Below are 19,348 nucleotides of genomic sequence, written 5' to 3'. Positions count from 1 at the left end.
GGTGAACAAAGAATTGCAAAAGGGGATGAATGCGCAATTGCTTAGTTCACATTTGCCACATGAATATTGGGTGGAGTCGTTAATGTCCTATGTTCACGTGTGGTTGAGAAAGGTCTCAAAAGAGTTGGGAAGTTCTCCTTTTGAGAAGCTGTTCAATAGAAAACCTTCTGTTGCTTATTTCAAGGTTTTCGGGTCTCTCTGTACTGCTGGAATGACAGAAATAAAACGATGTAAATAGATTTCTGTCTGACTCTTTCCCCTCCCTGGGGAAGCAGGGAGGAGGATGTGTTCTTCTCACGTTTGAGGAGGATCGCCGATTTGTGACCTTGCCTGTATCCTGCCGGGAGACGCAGACGGGAAGGTCAACAAGGATCTCAGCCGAATGCCTGGAGTGAGGCCAGTTACCTCTGACTGCAGCCTGAGAATCCTGACAGTTTACTGGGGATTGAAATTAAAACCTTCTGCATGCACAGCAGATGCTCTACCACTGTTAGAGGTTGGGCAGAGGAGGAATGGTGAAGACCGCCTTCCTATCCTGGCCCTTCCAGGGAGGAGGAAGAGGAAGGGAAAGACAGTTTAGATTTTCAACAGGGGTTTGCTCAGAGGCACATGAAGGGGGAAGTTGGAAAATCATGGGAAAGGAGCAGCAGCTGCTGGCTGGCATGTTGTCATTAGAAAGCATTCCAGACCCTCCATCTTCGATAACCCTGCGAGTTTTAAAAGTAGGAGAGCAAAGAGCTCGAAGGCATAGGGCACTTAGTGACATCCATAGAGAAGTTGTTGTTGTTGTTGATGATGATGATGGAATGAGGAAGTGGGAGAGACGGGGTGGAGGTTCACGCAGGACAATGCCATTATCCAAGAGGCTGGGTTCTATAGCCTCTCTCTGTAGAGATTGTAATACTAAAAAGGGACTGGAATAAAATTTTCCTTGTCTTTACAGTTTCCTGGGCAACCAGCTGGGAGCCACTGACAGCATCCTGACAACCAATGACCAAGCTTACCTAATTCACACTCCCCCCCAAAAAAAGACATGCACCAAAATGAAGTTTCCTTTGCTTATTGCAATACAGAAGCTAGCACAACAGAGCCTTCCCTAACTGCCTTCTCACTGGGTTCAAACCTTGCTTTAAACCAGCCCTGCAGTGTCAGCCTGTGTTCACTGCTCTGCCGCCCAAGAAGGTGATTCAGCACACCTTATGTGGTAGAAAGGTTCTTAAATTATAACAGGCCTTGAGATGTCTAGGTCTAAAAGAAGCACAAGTCTGAAAACAACTGTATGTCTGGTGTGTGTCCTCTTTCTTGTGATCTCATGCCTGCTACTCTACCTGTGCCATTGAGCAAAATGGCCTAATGGGAGAGACTCAGCTTCTCAGGTAATTGAGTGAAGAGAAATAACCCATAAACTTCTGCTAAGTTCCCATGTCCAGTTTCCTAGTCACCCACTAGCCTGTGTCACATTTGTATATTGCACTTTACAACACATTTAAAACATTTTATTTGCAGCTATATAGCTGAGTCCCAGTTTTCTTCTCTTGTCACAAAAGGTTGTGCTCTACTGCACCTGAGATGGGCAGGCTAGTTTGCTCACTGTTCTGCCTTGAGCCTGTTTGCCATGTTTTTGCTATGGTGGCAATGCCACAGGCATGTGCCACATAAACAGCTTAAACATGCATGACACCTACTGTATGCATGAGAAAGGTATTCTTCCAGTCTCCCTGAAGATCAACAGGATCTTTTGGTGGCACTGCTTGTGACATACTGGGGGAAAACAACTTGGAAAGAAAGAGAGCCCAGTTGTGATGTGCCTGGCCTCCCTCGCAGTGTGAGGGGAAGGTGATGTGACTGAGTCCATGAATTATACAACAATCTCAGGGGAACTGAACTAGGTACCTGATACAGAACCTGAGCGTAGTGGTTAGGAGCCTATAGAACTCAAACCAAGAAGCTCAGAGATGCCTTTTGCATGCTCAATTCACCTATGTCACCCCACCATGCTTGTCCAGTGGCCCTACAACCTTCGCCCTGCCTGCCTAAGGATGTCCACAAGTAAGAAAAGCTGGTGCTGCTGGCTCAGTACAACAAGAAGGGATGTGGGAAGAAGGGTCAGGATGCAAGGCCCAGAACACCAGTGGCATCCCAAGGCCCAGTGGGGATAGGACTCCACAAATGGGGAGCCATCACCTTAAGGCATGATGGGAGGTGCTGAGGAGGGTTAAAAAAAGATGCAGCAACAGAAGACCTCAGATTAGCACCAACCTTCAGCTGTGCACGTTGTTCTCTTGGAGTTGTCCATGATCCAGAAAACAATGGCCAGCAACAATGGCCAGCAACAAGCAAGCATCATTTAGCCCAGTGTGAGGGTTCAGAAGAAGAGTTGTCAGGAGCTAAGAGTGAAAGGTCAGGGATTATGATTTCCCTTGATTTACAGCATCACCACATGGGAAAGCTTTCTCACTCAATGTTTATTCATTTCTTTGGTATCCTATATTTCATTTTTGGCATGTTTCCTAGCATATCACATGGATGCTTTTAAACTGCTCCAAGATTGAATTATAGAAATATAGAGTAGGAAGAGTCTCAGAGGATCACCTAGCCCAACTCCCTGCAACTTAGACATGAATTGACACACTGAATGGCAGTTCTGACAGTGAGATAACAGGGAGCATCCAGAGCAGCCCAAATATGGGGATACAAGTTAAGACTCAGGGAAGCAGAGAGCTGGTAAACACAAGTCTCTATTTGTATCCATTCTTATGCTATACTGAAGCAGTTGTTCCTAGATATTGCCCTGAGGCTCATTTGGCCCTGATGCCAAGCTGGGTATCGAAGACGTGTACTATCTGTCAAAATCACTTTGTGTTTCTGAAAAATACATTATATATGATTTGGTATTTCAGTAGGGCTTCGAGGTCATTACTGAGGGTTGATGAAATCGTTCTCTGGAACATTCTGCCTGTTTCTTCCACTGCGCTTACACCCATTGTACTGTGAAGATGAGACAATATTTAAGTCATCTAACCTTCTTAATGATTTTGGGTTAACATTTATATGCAACTGAAAAAATGGGCATATGGAGCCGATGTAAAATATTTGTATGGTATTTACTCCCAACTACCAAGAGAATATAGAACATGTGGAATTGTGTTTACTTTGTTCCAAAGGAAATCTTCCATTTTCTTTCATTTCTTTGGCCCTTTCCTCCCCTTTCCCACTGTTTTGTGAGCACTGCAGACTGGGCACTCTGGTGTGTTTTCTTTTAAAAAAAATATTTATGATTTTCAGGTTTATACATTTCAATAATTTTACAGTCATTTTAACATTTCAAAACTTGACTTCCTCCCCCCACTTTCTGCAGTTCCTTAAATTTACTCTGGTGTGTTTTCTTTCGTTGTCATCCATTTGGTGCTCAACAACCTTTAAGTAACTCCTCTAAAGCCCTTGGGATGATGTTACTTCTCTATATCATCCCTGAGGATTTCCAGTATGGGGTGTTATAGAGGCTGCCTTTGTTGCATTAGAGTGGTTTTTTTATTGATTTTTTCTCTTTTGATGTCTCACTGCAGCAAGTATTCACTAGAAAGGGAAGCCTTCCTTTCATATCTAATCTCTGCATCCACAGCTCTTGAATAATGCAATTCCCTCAATTCATCACTATATATAGCAATTGTGGCAGGTCCTTTTCCTATTCTTCTTTAAGTGTGTTAGCCTGGATTGGAGGCGGGTAGAGTTTATAAAAGACATTGATAAATTCAGAATAGCATGGGCTAAGTAGTTTTCTTTGTCTGTCTGCAATCTTTCAGCTTCATTGGGTGATCAAGAGTTCTAATGTTATATTAAGAAGGACCAAAGTGAGTCCCTTTAAACGTTCTGAAGGCAGCCCTGTATTGGGAAGTTTTAAATGCTTGATTTTTTAGTATTTTTATATGCTGTGAGCTGCCCAGAGTGGCTGATGAGTGGGGTATAATAATAATAGTATTAGTAACAACAACAACAACAACAACAACAACAACAACAACAACAACAACAACAACAACAACAACATTGATAAAATTATGCATAGCATGGGCATAGTTTCAGTGGATGTTCAAGAATTTTAGTGTTATGAAAAAGGACCAAAATGAATCTTTTTAAACTTTCACCAAATAATAAATGGTTGTGTAAGAATTGTGTAAGACTCAAAGAAGTGGAGTATTTACTTGAGAGATCCAGTGGGAGGAAAATTGGTGGTAGACAGGAGAGGATTGAGCACTACACCACACCTAGGAAATAGTAAAACTTATTACTTCTAGCTAATGACTTCAACAGCACTAATTAATGAGTGTTTACCTTATTTTATTTTACTAAAATGAAACATTATTCAAAAGGTTTATTGGATCCCTGTTAATTAAACATATTTAACATACTTGTACAGTGGTACCTCGGGTTAAGTACTTAATTCGTTCCGGGGGTCCGTTCTTAACCTGAAACTGTTCTTAACCTGAAGCACCACTTTAGCTAATGGGGCCTCCTGCTGCCGCTGCACCGCCAGAGCACGATTTCTGTTCTCATCCTGAAGCAAAGTTCTTAACCCAAGGTACGATTTCTGGGTTAGCGGAGTCTGTAACTCGAAGCGTATGTAACCTGAAGCATATGTAACCCGAGGTACCACTGTATACTGATTTTTCATGTTTCATAAAAGTTTGGATCTGCAATCTCCTCTTCTCTGTGCATTATTCACAAAACCACAAACACCAAAGAAAGAAAGAAAGAAAGAAAGAAAGAAAGAAAGAAAGAAAGAAAGAAAGAAAGAGCTTTGCATTAATATTTCTCTCCTGCCAGTAGTTGTACCACTGAAATGCATCTCTGCGGTCAACACTACTGAACTCTCAGCCGAAAATGTTTCGGAATGTAAACCTGGACAGAATCTCTGTGTTGCCGGTGTTTTGAACACGAATTCAGGTAAGTCTAACCTATATTTTAATCATTTCCCTTTTGATGCACAAAAGCAGAAGTGAGGAAGAAGTGGCATTCCAGCTGTGCTTGAATTTGAAATTCATCAGCTGCAGCCAGCATGGCCAATACTCTGGAAAGATGAGAGATATTGTCCAACCAGTTCTGGAGGACCACATCTTGCCCATCCCTGCAGTGAGTAATGGCTAACATGTGTAACTGGGTTATCTAAAAATAAAATAATAAAGAAAGAACATCTTATCACAACCAGTGATCCATTTTGGATGCCCATTTTGATTTGCAATATATAGAGATCTGCAGCACCCCCAAACTAATGAAAACCAGTTTACAGTTGGCTATCAGACCAGGATAAGAAACTTGGACTATAAACCAAATATAATCAGTGCCAAGAACTGCACTACAATTGAGAGTTTCTTCACTGGTTCCGTAAATAGTATTCATATGTTGAGCAATGAATGGATGGAAGATCAAGGTGCTCCACACTGTCATGGCTCCTTGTCCCACCTCAGGTAATTTTGAAATAATGCTTCACAATGTGGAGAACTGAGGAAGGAAAAAACACAAGAGGAGTATTCCAGTGGTTCACCTCTAAACAAAGGTTTTAAGGTTTCAGGAAATATTGTTGTTGTTGTTTAGTCGTTTAATCATGTCCAAGTCTTCATGACCCATGGACCAGAGCACGCCAGGCACTTCTGTCCTCCACTGCCTCCCGTAGTTTGATCAAACTCATGCTGGTAGCTTCAAGAACACCATCCAACCATCACATCCTCTGTCGTCCCCTTCTCCTTGTGCCCTCCATCTTTTGTTGGCAAGGTGATGTCTCTACTTTTTAAGATGCTGTTTAGGTTTGTCATTGCTTTTCTCCCAAGAAGCAGGCGTCTTTTAATTTCGTGACTGCTGTCACCATCTGCAGTGATCATGGAGCCCAAGAAAGTAAAATCTCTTACTGCCTCCATTTCTTCCCCTTCTATTTGCCAGGAGGTGATGGGACCAGTGGCCATGATCTTTGTTTTTTTGATGTTGAGCTTCAGACCATATTTTGCGCTCTCCTCTTTCACCCTCAATAAAAGGTTCTTTAATGCCTCCTCACTTTCTGCCATCAAGGTTGTGTCATCTGCATATCTGAGGTTGTTGATATTTCTTCCGTCAATCTTAATTCCGGCTTTGGATTCATCCAGCCCATCCTTTCGCATGATGAATTCTGCATATAAGTTAAATAAGCAGGGAGACAATATACAGCCTTGTCATACTCCTTTCCCAATTTTGAACCAATCAGTTGTTCCATATTCAGTTCTAACTGTAGCTTCTTGTCCCACATAGAGATTTCTCAGGAGACAGATGAGGTGATCAGGCACTCCCATTTCTTTAAGAACTTGCCATAGTTTGCTGTGGTCGACACAGTCAAAGGCTTTTGCATAGTCAGTGAAGCAGAAGCAGATGTCTTTCTGGAACTCTCTAGCTTTCTCCATAATCCAGTGCATGTTTGCAATTTGGTCTCTGGTTCCTCTGCCTCTTCTAAATCCAGCTTGCACTTCTGGCAGTTCTTGGTCCACATACTGCTTGAGCCTTCGTTGTAGAATTTTAAGCATAACCTTGCTAGCGTGTGAAATGAGTGCAATTGTGCGGTAGTTGGAGCATTCTTTGGCACTGCCCTTCTTTGGGATTGGGATGTAGACTGATCTTCTCCAATCCTCTGGCCACTGCTGAGTTTTCCAAACTTGCTGGCATAGTGAGTGTAGCACCTTAACAGCATCATCTTTTAAAATTTTAAATAGTTCAGCTGGAATACTATGACTTCCATTGGCCTTGTTATTTGCCTGGAATTTGGTGCCAGGGGGGCTACCATAGCAAGCCCATGCCTGCTTCTTGCAACCCTCTAACTAACATATTTTGGAAGATTTGTCACATATCTTATTCTGCTCATAGATTCCCCACTCACTCACAAGTCATTATCAGCTAATTGCCGAGGTCAGGGTAAGTCAGATTTCAAGGAAATACCACCATACATCTTCTTTCATGACATCTCTGGAAAGACATTGTGAAGACAGTCGGAAGCCCAAGGAACCCCTGACCTGTGATATGCAGATATATGCTACTAAACCGTACCATTTGGTTGGATGGGTCAATGGTGCTCACCTGACCTTCCATTGCCCACATCACTGCTGCATCCTTGGAGGTAGAGGGGGAAGGGCAACGAGACAGAGGTCAATGTGATGCAAGCACACTGCTGAGATTGCTGAACTGGGCAATATGAGTTCAGCGGAGCACCACTCTGTTACTGTTTTTTTTAAAAAAATTATTATTGAAATTTTACATTTTTAGCATCAATATATCATCACATATAACAAAAATACCACTCCCCAATTTCCCCCTCCCCTCCACGACTTCCCTGAGCTTCCTCTATTATTTTTTTGGGGGGCATATTATCTCTCCCTGCTTATTGGTTGTTTCTATTCTCTAATTTTTTAAAAATTATTATTATTACTCTCTTATCACTTAAACATGCTCATCCTACATTTATTTTGTTAATTGCAAATGTTTAATCAAACCCTGCAAGTAAGTCCATTTCTTTGCATTGATTCTGTAAATATGACATGAATGGTTCTCAGTCTTTCTTAAAATCTCTATTGTCCTTGTCTCGAAGTCTTTCCATTAATTTGCCATCCCAGCATATTCCATCCATTTTCTTTGCCATTCTTCTTTGGTTGGTATTTCAACACTTTTCCATCTTTGTGCTAGCAATATCGTGGCCACAGTTGTAGCATACATGAAAAGCTTTTTCTTCTCTTTTGGCAAATCTTGACCTGAAATGCCTAGTAAAAAGGCTTCTGGATTTTTCACAAAAGTTATCTTAAACATTTTTTTTTCAATTTATTATAAATCATTTCCCAATACTTTTAAATTAATTTACAATTCCACCACTCTGTTACTGTTTTCAAGCAGTAGAAAACACTGCAAACTGTTTTCAAGTTTGTAGGATATATCAGAATGCAGTCTGCAGAATTCTGAAAGGAAGTTCTGCGTTATTTCAAATGAAATGTTTTTTACAAGTTTAAATGGAATAGTTCTATTTTAAAAATGCTTCAAGATAAACAAATCCCCAGCCCTGTTGTTTCAAAAAGTAGTGGCCCTTCTCCTTGTCTATTAAATTTAATAATACTTTCAATATGGTTAGTCTGAAATGTCCCCCATTCAGCCAGTTAAGAATATGGGAAACATTACAAATAAACTACATTTGGAGTTAATAGACCAGCATTTTTTGCCCCAGTTCTAGGCATTTCTTATAAAATTCTCTTTCACAGTTGCTAATAGAGAGGAAGTTTTCTATGGATGTGCCGCGTCTGAAGTGTGCCATTCGGGCCATTACAGCTTCACTTCAACTCGGGGTAAATTCCTTGACATGACGATCCACTGCTGCAGCAGTGACCTGTGCAACAATGAAACTCTCACAAGTAAGTGTCTACATCTTTTAAAAAATATCCTACATATTATCGTTGTGCTCCAGATTCAGCCAAGGCGCAACCCAAACTGGGCATCTTTTGAGGGATCTTAGTCTCATTCAACTGGGGTTGAGACAGCCTCAGATGGCTAGATCTAGGGCTGAGCAGTGCAGAGCTTTCTGGGGATGAGTTGTCAGGCAGACAGGAAGCAGAGGCTGCCATGAGTGAGAAGGAGAAACACTGAAAAGGAGGACCATTCTGGGAGGATCCCTTTTGAAGAAGGTCCTTTCCTCCTTCCTGCCCTCCAAAGAGGGTCAATGCACAACTCTCTTTGTGTATACACTAATACCTCCGTGAATGTCCGCCTTGTCTAGCGCCCATTCCGGCGAACGTCCGCGGCAAACCCAGAAGTACTGGAATGGGTTACTTCCATGTTTGCTGCTCGTGCATGCGCGGAAGCACTAAATGGTGCTTCATGCATGCGCAGAAGTGCAAACTGCTCCCCACGAAAGCTCATACCAAGAACTAACTTAGTTGGTCTTTAAGGTGCTACTGGAAGGAATTTTTTTATTTTGACTATGGCAGACCAACACGGCTACCTATCTGTAACTGCTCCCCATGTGTTCACAGACACATCACTTTGCCCTGTGTATTTTTTGGCTAGCAGCCGGGGCTCCAGAACGGATCCTGGCAACAAAACGAGGTACAACTGTATATAGGAGTGTGTGTTTGTCCATGTGTGTGTGTTCTTTTGAATTTAATGTAGCAGTTTAAGGTTTTTCAACATCTTCCCATAGACAAACTTCAATTTTAACCCATAGAAGATACTTAACACCTATCTTTTGGGGAAGGTGATAAAAAGTATCATTATCTTCATGTGTGAAGATGGAGGCTTAATTCAGCCCTCTTGTGTGCTTAGCCAGCTCTCATCACTCTGCTGTAGCAACACCACAATCCCTCCACCACCAGCAGCCTTCTTCTGGAGCTTATCCCTAAAAACACAAGATGAAAAGTTTGCAAATACAATAATGAATGCACCCAAAATTAGTTGCAAGCATATATTATTGGAGTTATCTTCCAGACGAGCATTGCCCTGTAAAAACCTTTAAAGGGAAAGACCTTTTAGCAGCACATAAAAAGCAAATGAGATAATAAATGTATATGTGATGGCAGAGATTGTAGATATAAAGACAGATAAAACCATTACACATACTGAATATAGATTTGATTTTGGCAGTTCCAAATCACAATGCTCTTACACCGAATGGTATGCAGTGCCCAGCCTGCTTCACTGCCAAATTTCAGAACTGTACGAGTGATAAGACCGTCAACTGTCTTGGGAATGAAAATCAGTGTGTTCGTTTTGAGGGAGCTCTTACGGAAGGTAAGATTGCTACTGAACCAGGAAACAAAGCCTGCACATTACCTTGGAAAACCATGCTGACCCCTTTATTTTTCCCTGTCCCCATTTTATGTTGCCAGAAAAGTAAGAAGCAAGCTTTTCTTCTTTTTTGAATCTGTTTTTAAAAACAATAATCAAAGTTTCTTTTACATGTCAATGCACTTAGTATATCAGTCTCTAATATAAATGAGTGAGAGAAAGAAGCCCCTCTGTCTCTTCCCCCACTTCCTCTGATATCTCCTGTGGATGCATGCTTTTGTACATTTGGCAGAAGGCACCAGTGGGCTCTGCTCCTGGTTAGCTATCCTTGGCAGAGACTTTGCCCACAACCAGATTTCAGAATTAATGTGATGGAGGATGGAAGAGAGAATGTGTTGGAGAAAAAGATACTGCCTGGGGAAAGTGTCACATGGAGGAAGAGCCCATCACCTTATGTCACTTGCTCACACCTTATCTCACTTGCTTACACCAGTAGAGGGAATATTCAGGCCTCTCTAACTCTACCTTGAAACTCTCCCCAGACCACATCTCTCTGTTAACAGCAAGCAAAATGGCAGAAACTGATTGGGGCAAAATGCTTGCAATTAGCTCCAAATCTATTTGAAGTTTTATACAGATAGTTTCTTGAAAACAGAAACCAGTTCCAAAACAGTCTGAGAAACCCTCAGGACTATCTAGGTTCCCTTCAAAGTACTGGTGTCACATAGTTAAATGTGCCACATATCTTGGGAATTGGGCGTCTCAAGGACTGCCTTCTCCCACATTTGCCTACTCATCTGTTGAGGTCACCTGTGAAAGTTCCCCTTCTGGTCCACCCACATCCTGAAACTGAGAAGGTCGGATCTACTTAGGGGTAACACCTCAGCCCTCAAATGTACTCTCTGTGGCCTTTCAAGTTCTACGGACATTGGGTGTCATCTGAAAGTGTTTCTTTATAGTCATACTTTTTTATTCAGGACAAGTGGCATATCCCCCTGTTTGTTACACTCACCACCCCACTCCCATCCAAAACATTTTGAAAGTCTCTCACACCTCTTACAAACATTTGAAGAGTGCATTTCCCTCCTCCATTGTGCTTTTCCACCCCGCGTGACTCCTCCTTCTCTCTCTTTCCCTATCCCTCCCTCTTTCCCTGATTTCTGAAGGGGTAGACCCCTTTCTATGATTCCTCTGCTATTTGGGATGCTACTCCCTCCACTTCACCTGTCAGGGAACTGCCATCGGAGGAACAGGCGGAGGGGCTCAGGGAGGAAGAAAGAGACTCAACAGCTGAGGCAGGAACCAGCAGGGGGAGGAGTGAATCTCTGAGGGAAGGCGAGCAGGAGGGAGGGCTCAGAGACGCTTCCAGTGAGAACAGTGGCGAGGTATCTGAGGCGCCCGTGGGGAGACCCATGCCTCGCCGGAAACTGTCACGCCGTGAATCCAGGAGACGCGTTTCCGTCAAGGAGCTTCTTTGCTGGAAGCGCTTCCGCCGGCAGCCACTGTCAGACTCTACGAGTGACTAGAGCAGACATGTCTGAGGAGCTCTGTCACGCACAGAGGTTTGTGGAGCCGCACAAACTCTGAGGGAGTACGCTTTTACGCACAAGCAGCTAATCATTCCCTCATAGCAGTCTGACAGTCTCTGTACGCTGCCTGTGCAGGAGAAAGCATCATGAGCGACCCAGCCGGCACCGGAGGAGCAGGGGTTGGGACTGGTCCAAGCTTGGAAGAAAGATACCGAGCGTTGGAAGTCCAACTTGCATTGCAGACGGCGAGGCTTGAGGAGAGGAGGGCGCAGGATGCCGACCAAAAGGGGAGAGTCACTCAGTTCCCCAGAAAGGTACCAGGATTGGTGCAGAAGTTTGGGGGGGACCCCAAGGATTACCATGCCTTTAGGACAGAGATGCAATATGCCCTTAATGTGCAGTTTGATGAGTTCCCTGATGAGGAATCGCGAGTTGCTTTCGTGATTGGGCATCTTGAGAGGGGGGCGAGAGATTGGGTTCGACCCCTGATGGCAACGCACAATGACGTCTTAAAGGACACTATGAAGTTCTTTCGGGCAATGGATATCATGTTTTCCAGCGATATTGAGGAAGGGGTGGTGCGCAGGCAGCTAATGGCTTGCAAGCAGGGAAGCCGATCTGTCCGTGAGTACTGGACTGAATTTACCATGCTGGTACACAGATTGGGTTGGGATTTATCGGCGGCACCCATTCAGATGTTATTTGAAGAAGGTCTTTCTTCGGCTGTGAAAGATGAACTGTCCCGGAGCCCCAGGGCGGTGTCTATGGATCAGCTGACCAAATCTGCGCTGACCATAGGAGCGCGCCAGGAGGCAAGAGCCTTGGAGAGGCGGGAAGGGAGAGGGGAACGTTGGAAGGAGTTCCGCATTCCAGACATTCCTGAGCCAGCTTTCCCGCCTGCAGAGCCGATGGAAATCGGAACAGCGCGCGCGCGCGCATTTTCAAAACCCAGTGAGGGGGTTAAGAAGGAGGGAAAGGGCGCCCGGAAATGCTACCTCTGCCAACAGCCAGGCCACTTTGCCAGAGTCTGCCCCCAGAGGAAGGAATGGCAAGGGATGGTGGGAGCTGTTGAGGGAGGAGAGCAGGGAGAAACAGAGCAGGTAAAAGCCAACGCCTGGTTGCCACAGTCGGGGCACTGCAGCCAGGCCAAAGAGCAGTGAAAGTGCCCGTGCCAGAAGCACCTCAACCCGCTCTAGTGATTGAAGTGTCGCTAGAGCTGCAAAATGGACACCCCCTAAAAATAAAGGCGCTGTTGGACTCAGGCAGCTCCTGCAATTTTATGAGCAAGGAGTTTGCTGCTGAACACCAGATACAGACTATCCCTTTAAGCAACCCCCTTCAGGTGACCACGATCGATGGCAGGGAGTTGTTGGGAGGAGGAGTCAGCTTGCAGACCGTCCCAATGATAATGAGGGTGGCAAGGCACACAGAACTGATAGCATTTAATGTGGCCACCTTGGGAGGCGCTCCCATTATTTTGGGGATGAGCTGGCTAGCGCTACATGATCCGCTGGTGGGCTGGCATCAAAGAGTGGTTTCCTTTGGTTCGGCACATTGCTTAGAACACTGCAAAGGGGAAAAGGGTTCAGCAGGGGCCCAAGCCACTCTAGCAGGGACTGAAGTAATGGAGAAGGTGAAGGTACCACCACAGTATGCAGATCTCAGCGACGTGTTCAGCGAGAAGGAAGCTGACCAACTACCCCCGCATAGGCCCTTTGATTGCCAGATCAATTTACTCCCTGGAGCACAGCTTCCTGTAGGCAAGTTGTATGCCATGTCAGACAGAGAAATGCAGGAGTTGCGAGAGTTCATTGACAAGAACCTGAAGAGAGGCTTCATCAGAGAGTCCAAAGCAGCGGGAGGTAGCCCAGTGTTCTTTGTGGATAAAAAACACACGAACAAGCCGAGACTTGTATGTGATTTTAGGCTGTTAAATGCAGTGACAGAACCAGTGGCTTTCCCTATGCCCAGGATTGATGATATTTTGACCAGGGTGCGGAAGGGAAAGATTTTTACAAAGCTGGATCTAAGGGGGGCGTACAACCTGATACGTATAAGGAAAGGGGATGAATGGAAAACCACCATGTTCACACCTTTGGGGGCATTTGAATATCTCGTTATGCCTTTTGGATTACAAGCAGGCTCAGCGTGTTTTCAAGCGTTTATGAACCACGTACTGGGTCCTTTGCTCTACAAGAATTGCGTCGCCTTCCTAGATGATGTGTTGGTGTATTCGGAGAATGAGGAGCAACATGTGAGAGACGTCAGAGAAGTGTTGAGCAGGCTGCGAGCCAACAGGCTGTGGGTGAAACTGGAGAAGTGTCAGTTTCATACCAAGGAGGTGGAATTCCTGGGGTACCTCCTGTCAGACAAGGGATTGGCCATGGATCCCGGCAAGGTTCAGGCAGTGCTGGAATGGAAAACACCCAAAACCAAGAAGGATGTGCAGAGGTTCCTAGGGTTTGGGAACTTTTATCGTAAGTTCATCCGAAACTTCGCCCACCTGACGGCGCCCATTACGGACTGTCTCAGCAGTAAAAAGAAGTTTGTTTGGACGGCGGAGGCGGGACGAGCGTTTGAGGAACTGAAAAGGGCCTTCGCCTCTGAAGAACAACTTCTGCATGTGGATTTACAAAAAAGGCTGAGGGTCGAAACAGACGCATCTGACAGAGCCATAGGGGCGGTGCTTCTTCTGCAGCCGGAGAAGGAGGAGTCAGAGTGGCGACCGTGTGCCTTCTTTTCGCGAAAGCTGAACAAATCCGAGAGGAACTACACGGTGTACGACCGGGAGCTTCTTGCTATTCATGAGGCTTTCCGGAGATGGAGGCACCTGCTAATTGGGGCACAACATAAGGTGCAAGTGTGCACGGACCATAAGAATCTAGAGTACTGGAGAACTGCGCGAGTGCTCAACCAACGGCAGTTGAGATGGGCCCAGGAGTTCTCCAAATTTAACTTTGAGATATGTTACGTGCCAGGCCCAGAGAACGTTAGGGCGGACGCTCTCTCACGCAAACCCGAATATTTGGAGGGGGAGGGGGCACCCGAAGAGACACATGTCATTCCAGAAGACCGCTGGGTGTGTGGGGCGGTATTGGTGGGGCAAAGGGAATTGGTAGAGGAAACAGTGCATGATGAATACGCCCAGGACAAACTCAGGGGTCTCAGGAGGGAGGGAGACAAACCCGGAGGTTTTGAGGAGAGAAACGGGGTGTTGTACTACAAGGGAGCGTTATATATACCTGAAGGGGAATTAAGGGAGAAGGTACTCAAGCAACTGCACGATAGCCCCACAGCAGGGCATTTTGGGCAACACAAAACCATGTGGCTGGTCACCAGGGAATTTTGGTGGCCCAAGGTCAGGGAAGATGTGCGGGAGTATGTGAGAGGGTGTGACCAGTGCCAACGAGCCAAGGGGGAGAGGCGGGCACCGGCAGGTTTATTAGAACCACTACCCACACCTGAAAGACCATGGGAAACAGTGGCAATAGATTTCATGACTGATCTGCCGAGGTCTAGAGGGAAAACAGCCATCATGGTTGTGGTAGATCTGTTAACTAAAATGGCCCATTTCATAGCCTGCTCACATGCGGTCACAGCAGAAGAAACCGCTAAATTGTTTGTAGAAAATGTGTTTAGGTTGCATGGCGCCCCCTTGAGGGTGGTTTCAGACCGAGGGAAACAATTTACTTCCAGGTTCTGGAGGAAGCTCATGAGCTTACTGCATGTTGAAGTTAATTTCTCAACTGCCCGTCATCCAGAAACCAACGGGCAGGCGGAAAGAGCTAATGGTGTCCTCCAGCAGTATTTGAGGTGTTATGTGAATGACAGAGAAAATGATTGGGTGGAGAAGCTGGCGTTGGCAGAATTTGCCTACAACAATGCAGAGAACGTGTCCACGGGAATGAGCCCCTTTTTGGCTAATCACGGGTGCCATCCCCGAGCCTTCCCAGGGGGGGAAGGGGAGAACTGGAGCGTTCCAGCTGCAGAACAGTTCGTTGAAGAAATGGAAGCGATCCATCGCCAGCTCCAACTTAACTTAAACAGGGCTAAGGAGGAATATAAGAGGCAGGCAGACAAAAACAGAAGGGAAGGTGAAACCATTAGGGTGGGGGATCAGGTGTGGCTGTCAACCAAAGGGTTACCATTCAAAGGGGGTTGTAAGAAGTTAAGACCCAAAAGGCTGGGTCCATTTGAAGTCACGCAGCAGGTCAACCCAGTGGCTTTCAGACTCCGGTTACCGAACCACATGAAGCTGCACCCAGTTTTCCACAGGTCGTTGCTGTCACCGTATAAAGGAGACAGAGAAGGGAGGGTCACTAGGGGGCCAGCAATGGAGGAGAAGGAACACAGCTACCAGGTTGCGGAGATCCTCGATTCCAGGTGGAAGGGAGATCAAGTAGAGTATTTGGTAATGTGGGAAGGGGAACCGGAGTCGGAAAACACCTGGGTTAGGGCAGAGGATGTCAATGACGAAGTTTTAATAGAAACTTTTCATCAGAGGTTCCCACGTAAACCTCAGCCCGTAGCGAGGTTCCGGAGGAAATACTTTGCCACCACCGACGAAGAAGAGGAGTTGGAGGGGTTCACAGATTCCGAGGAGGAGGAGGATTCAGCGAGCCAGGATGGCGATCGATGGAGGGAATTGTTCGAGACGTCTGAAGATGAAGAAGATTCTTTTCGGGGTTTTTACCCTTCATCTCCCAGAGGAGAGGAAATGGGAGGGGGTGAGGGGGGCCCTGGAGGGGAGGTGGATGTCAGGGAACTGCCATCGGAGGAACAGGCGGAGGGGCTCAGGGAGGAAGAAAGAGACTCAACAGCTGAGGCAGGAACCAGCAGGGGGAGGAGTGAATCTCTGAGGGAAGGCGAGCAGGAGGGAGGGCTCAGAGACGCTTCCAGTGAGAACAGTGGCGAGGTATCTGAGGCGCCCGTGGGGAGACCCATGCCTCGCCGGAAACTGTCACGCCGTGAATCCAGGAGACGCGTTTCCGTCAAGGAGCTTCTTTGCTGGAAGCGCTTCCGCCGGCAGCCACTGTCAGACTCTACGAGTGACTAGAGCAGACATGTCTGAGGAGCTCTGTCACGCACAGAGGTTTGTGGAGCCGCACAAACTCTGAGGGAGTACGCTTTTACGCACAAGCAGCTAATCATTCCCTCATATCACCCTTTCCTACATGCTCCTTAACCCTACTCCATGATTTATTATCCTTTGTACGCCCCACATTCCCATTCCTCCCTCATTTCCTCCCCCTTACTGGTGACCTCTGCTTTTCACACACCCCAATCATTAACCCACCCACTTCATTGATCTGGTCTTACTTGGTACACTTCACTTTGCTCCCCCGTCTCAAGGAAACCATGATTGGTACACTCCACCCCCTTAGCTTTTTGTCACTCTTTCACAAACACCTCTCCCTCTTCCTCCCAAATGCACACACATTAATATTCTATCCTTCTTTTCTAAAAGGATGTCTCTCCCTCACAGGCATACATGCATATATACATACCTCTCTGTTTACCTCTCTCTCCTTTACAAAGATGTAGAGACACCTATCACTAAGACACTCATGCATACATACAGCCCCACTGTTTTTGCTTCTCTTTTTCACAAAAACACACAGACCACATATGTTCACATACACACATATATCCCCCTCCTTTCTTTAACGCCTGGATACCAAAAGACAATGACTACCTCTAACCACCTTGCTTCCTCTTTCTTATCCATCCCAACACACCATACTTAGGAAATCATTACTTTTTTGACAATCAAATGATGCTCATCCCTGGAATGAAACAAGCAGCTGGCAGGCAGCAAACATCTAAGCAAATGGGGTGGTCCATATAATTTCTAAGGTAAAGGTAAAGGGACCCCTGACCATTAGGTACAGTCGTGACCGACTCTGGGGTTGCGGTGCTCATCTCACTCTATGGGCCGAGGGAGCTGGCGTTTGTCCGCAGACAGCTTCTGGGTCATGTGGCCAGCATGACTACACCGCTTCTGGCGAACCAGAGCAGCACACGGAAACGCCGTTTACCTTCCCGCCGGATCGGCTCCTATTTATCTACTTGCACTTTGAGGTGCTTTCGAACTGATAGGTTGGCAGGAGCAGGGACCAAGCAATGGGAGCTCACCCCGTCACAGGGATTCGAACCACCAACCTTCTGATCGGCAAGTCCTAGGCTCTGTGGTTTAACCCACAGCGCCACCTGCGTCCCTTATATAATTTCTACTCCCCCCCAAAAACAACAACAACGACAAGGAGGGGCGGGTAGCAAATGCACGTCAGCTGTGATTTGGTTGGAATCCTTAGGCATCCAACATCACGATCCTACTTACTCCTCTCAACCTCCACTTCTTCTTCCTCCTCCTCTTCAGATGCCAGGCCTTCCTTCTATGCTTGAGCCTCCTCGGCTTCTCAATTTTCCTTCCCCTCCCCTGCCTCCTCATTGTTATCATGCCATTCATCAGTGGCTGCATGAACATTGTATTCCAAATTTTAGATGTGTTTATGGGATTTCTGCAGATTTTTCAGCTGTATATTTTATAAAAATGAATTATTAAAATTCACATTCACTAACACAACCACAATCTCAAAGGCCCTGGAAAAGCACTAATGTGAACATTTCTTTCTTTCTTCTTCTTCAGGTTTTAATAAGGGGGATAGATTCTTTTTCCATGGATGTGCAACCAAAGATTTTTGTGCCATAAAGGAAAAACAAAAGAAAGGTTTCGGAAATATAGTCCGTATTGGTAACAGTATTGTCACTGCCAGAAAAGAGAATTGTTCTAATGCTTCATATGTTTGAAGCCTAGTGGTCACAGCCAGGCCTCAGGACCTCTGAGCTTCTTTTATCCTCTTGGTGTTGGGGTTCTGGGTTCTAGCTCCAAAAAGCTATGGTGTAAAATTTAAATCAGTTAAATTTCCAATGTGATCATTATGATAAGAAAATAAATGATTATGGCATATGAAATGTTGGTTCTCAAGTCTATAACTTTCAAATAAATACAGTAAGCCTGCAACTTAATAAAGCTCACAATTTAACAAACTAAAGGGACATATTACCACTTCTGATGGGAGTTCCATTAAATGGCAGCAGTTAGGGGAAAAGTATTTCAGGAAACACTAGACAGGACCTCTTGCTAATGCTTTCTCCAGTATTGGTGGGTATCTGGGATGGATGAAATGAAAATGGAACCTATAAAGAGCTGGTTTGCTATCCAGAAACAATCTGTGCATTAAAACTCCATGCCCAAACACATTTTTCCTTGCTCCACAGCGTTCTCCCTGAAAACCTGCTCTTTAAAGCTGAATCAGAGCAAATGGCAATCCAGGGAGAAATGGTAAGTGTGTGGACACTGAGGTCCAATGCCGAGGGCCTTCTGGTGGTTCCCTCGCTATGAGAAGCCAAGTTACTGGGAACCAGGCAGAGAGCCTTCTCAGTAGTGGCACCCATCCTGTGGAACGCCCTCCCACCAGATGTCAAAGAGAAAAATAACTACCAAACTTTTAGAAGACATCTGAAGGCAGCCCTGTTTAGGGAAGCTTTTAATGTTTAATAGGTTATTGCATTTTAGAGTTTTGTTGGAAGCTGCCCAGAGTGGCGGGGTATAAATAAATTATTATTATTATTAATTATTATTATTATTATTATTATTATTATTATTATTATTATCCGAATGGTTATCATGAAATACTGAAAATATTTTATGGGAAAATGACTAAAAAGGCTTGTCTTAACCAGATATGGATTACTACCATGAAGTGAAAAATTAAGACTGAGCTGAGGATGAGCTGAGGATGAAGAACAACAACAAAACCAAACACATTTTCAAATATGGAGAATCATAGACCCATAGAATCTTAGAGTTGGAAGGGTCCCCAAGAGTCACTAATCCAACCACCTGCAATGCAGGAATCTCAACTAAAGCATCCATTATATCCATGGCTATCCTACCTCTGCTTACAAACCTCCATGGAAGGAGTGTCCAATACCTCTCACGGGAGTCAAACAACTCTTTTTTAAAAAGCCATTTTTATTGG

The 19,348-nt window shown here is 45.2% G+C and overlaps 1 protein-coding gene across 1 annotated transcript in view; it reads left to right on the top strand.

Annotated features, from left to right (window-relative positions):
• LOC308590559 (phospholipase A2 inhibitor and Ly6/PLAUR domain-containing protein-like) overlaps positions 1 to 18,127 on the top strand; it is a 62,436-nt gene extending 44,309 nt beyond the window's left edge. Inside the window, exons 2-5 of the mRNA XM_081200708.1 lie at positions 4,825 to 4,941; positions 8,256 to 8,405; positions 9,631 to 9,777; positions 17,953 to 18,127. Of these exons, the coding sequence (XP_081056834.1) occupies positions 4,825 to 4,941; positions 8,256 to 8,405; positions 9,631 to 9,777; positions 17,953 to 18,113 (575 nt within the window). The 3' untranslated portion in view covers positions 18,114 to 18,127. The remainder of the gene's footprint in view (positions 1 to 4,824; positions 4,942 to 8,255; positions 8,406 to 9,630; positions 9,778 to 17,952) is intronic.
• Positions 18,128 to 19,348: the final 1,221 nt, after the last annotated feature.

This window comes from Podarcis bocagei (genome assembly GCF_964188305.1).
Source record: "Podarcis bocagei genome assembly, chromosome: 7".
In the NCBI taxonomy this organism is placed as follows: Eukaryota; Metazoa; Chordata; class Lepidosauria; order Squamata; family Lacertidae; genus Podarcis; species Podarcis bocagei.
Note: the sequence above shows the minus strand (reverse complement) of the source record. Positions and strands in the feature narration are given on the sequence as shown.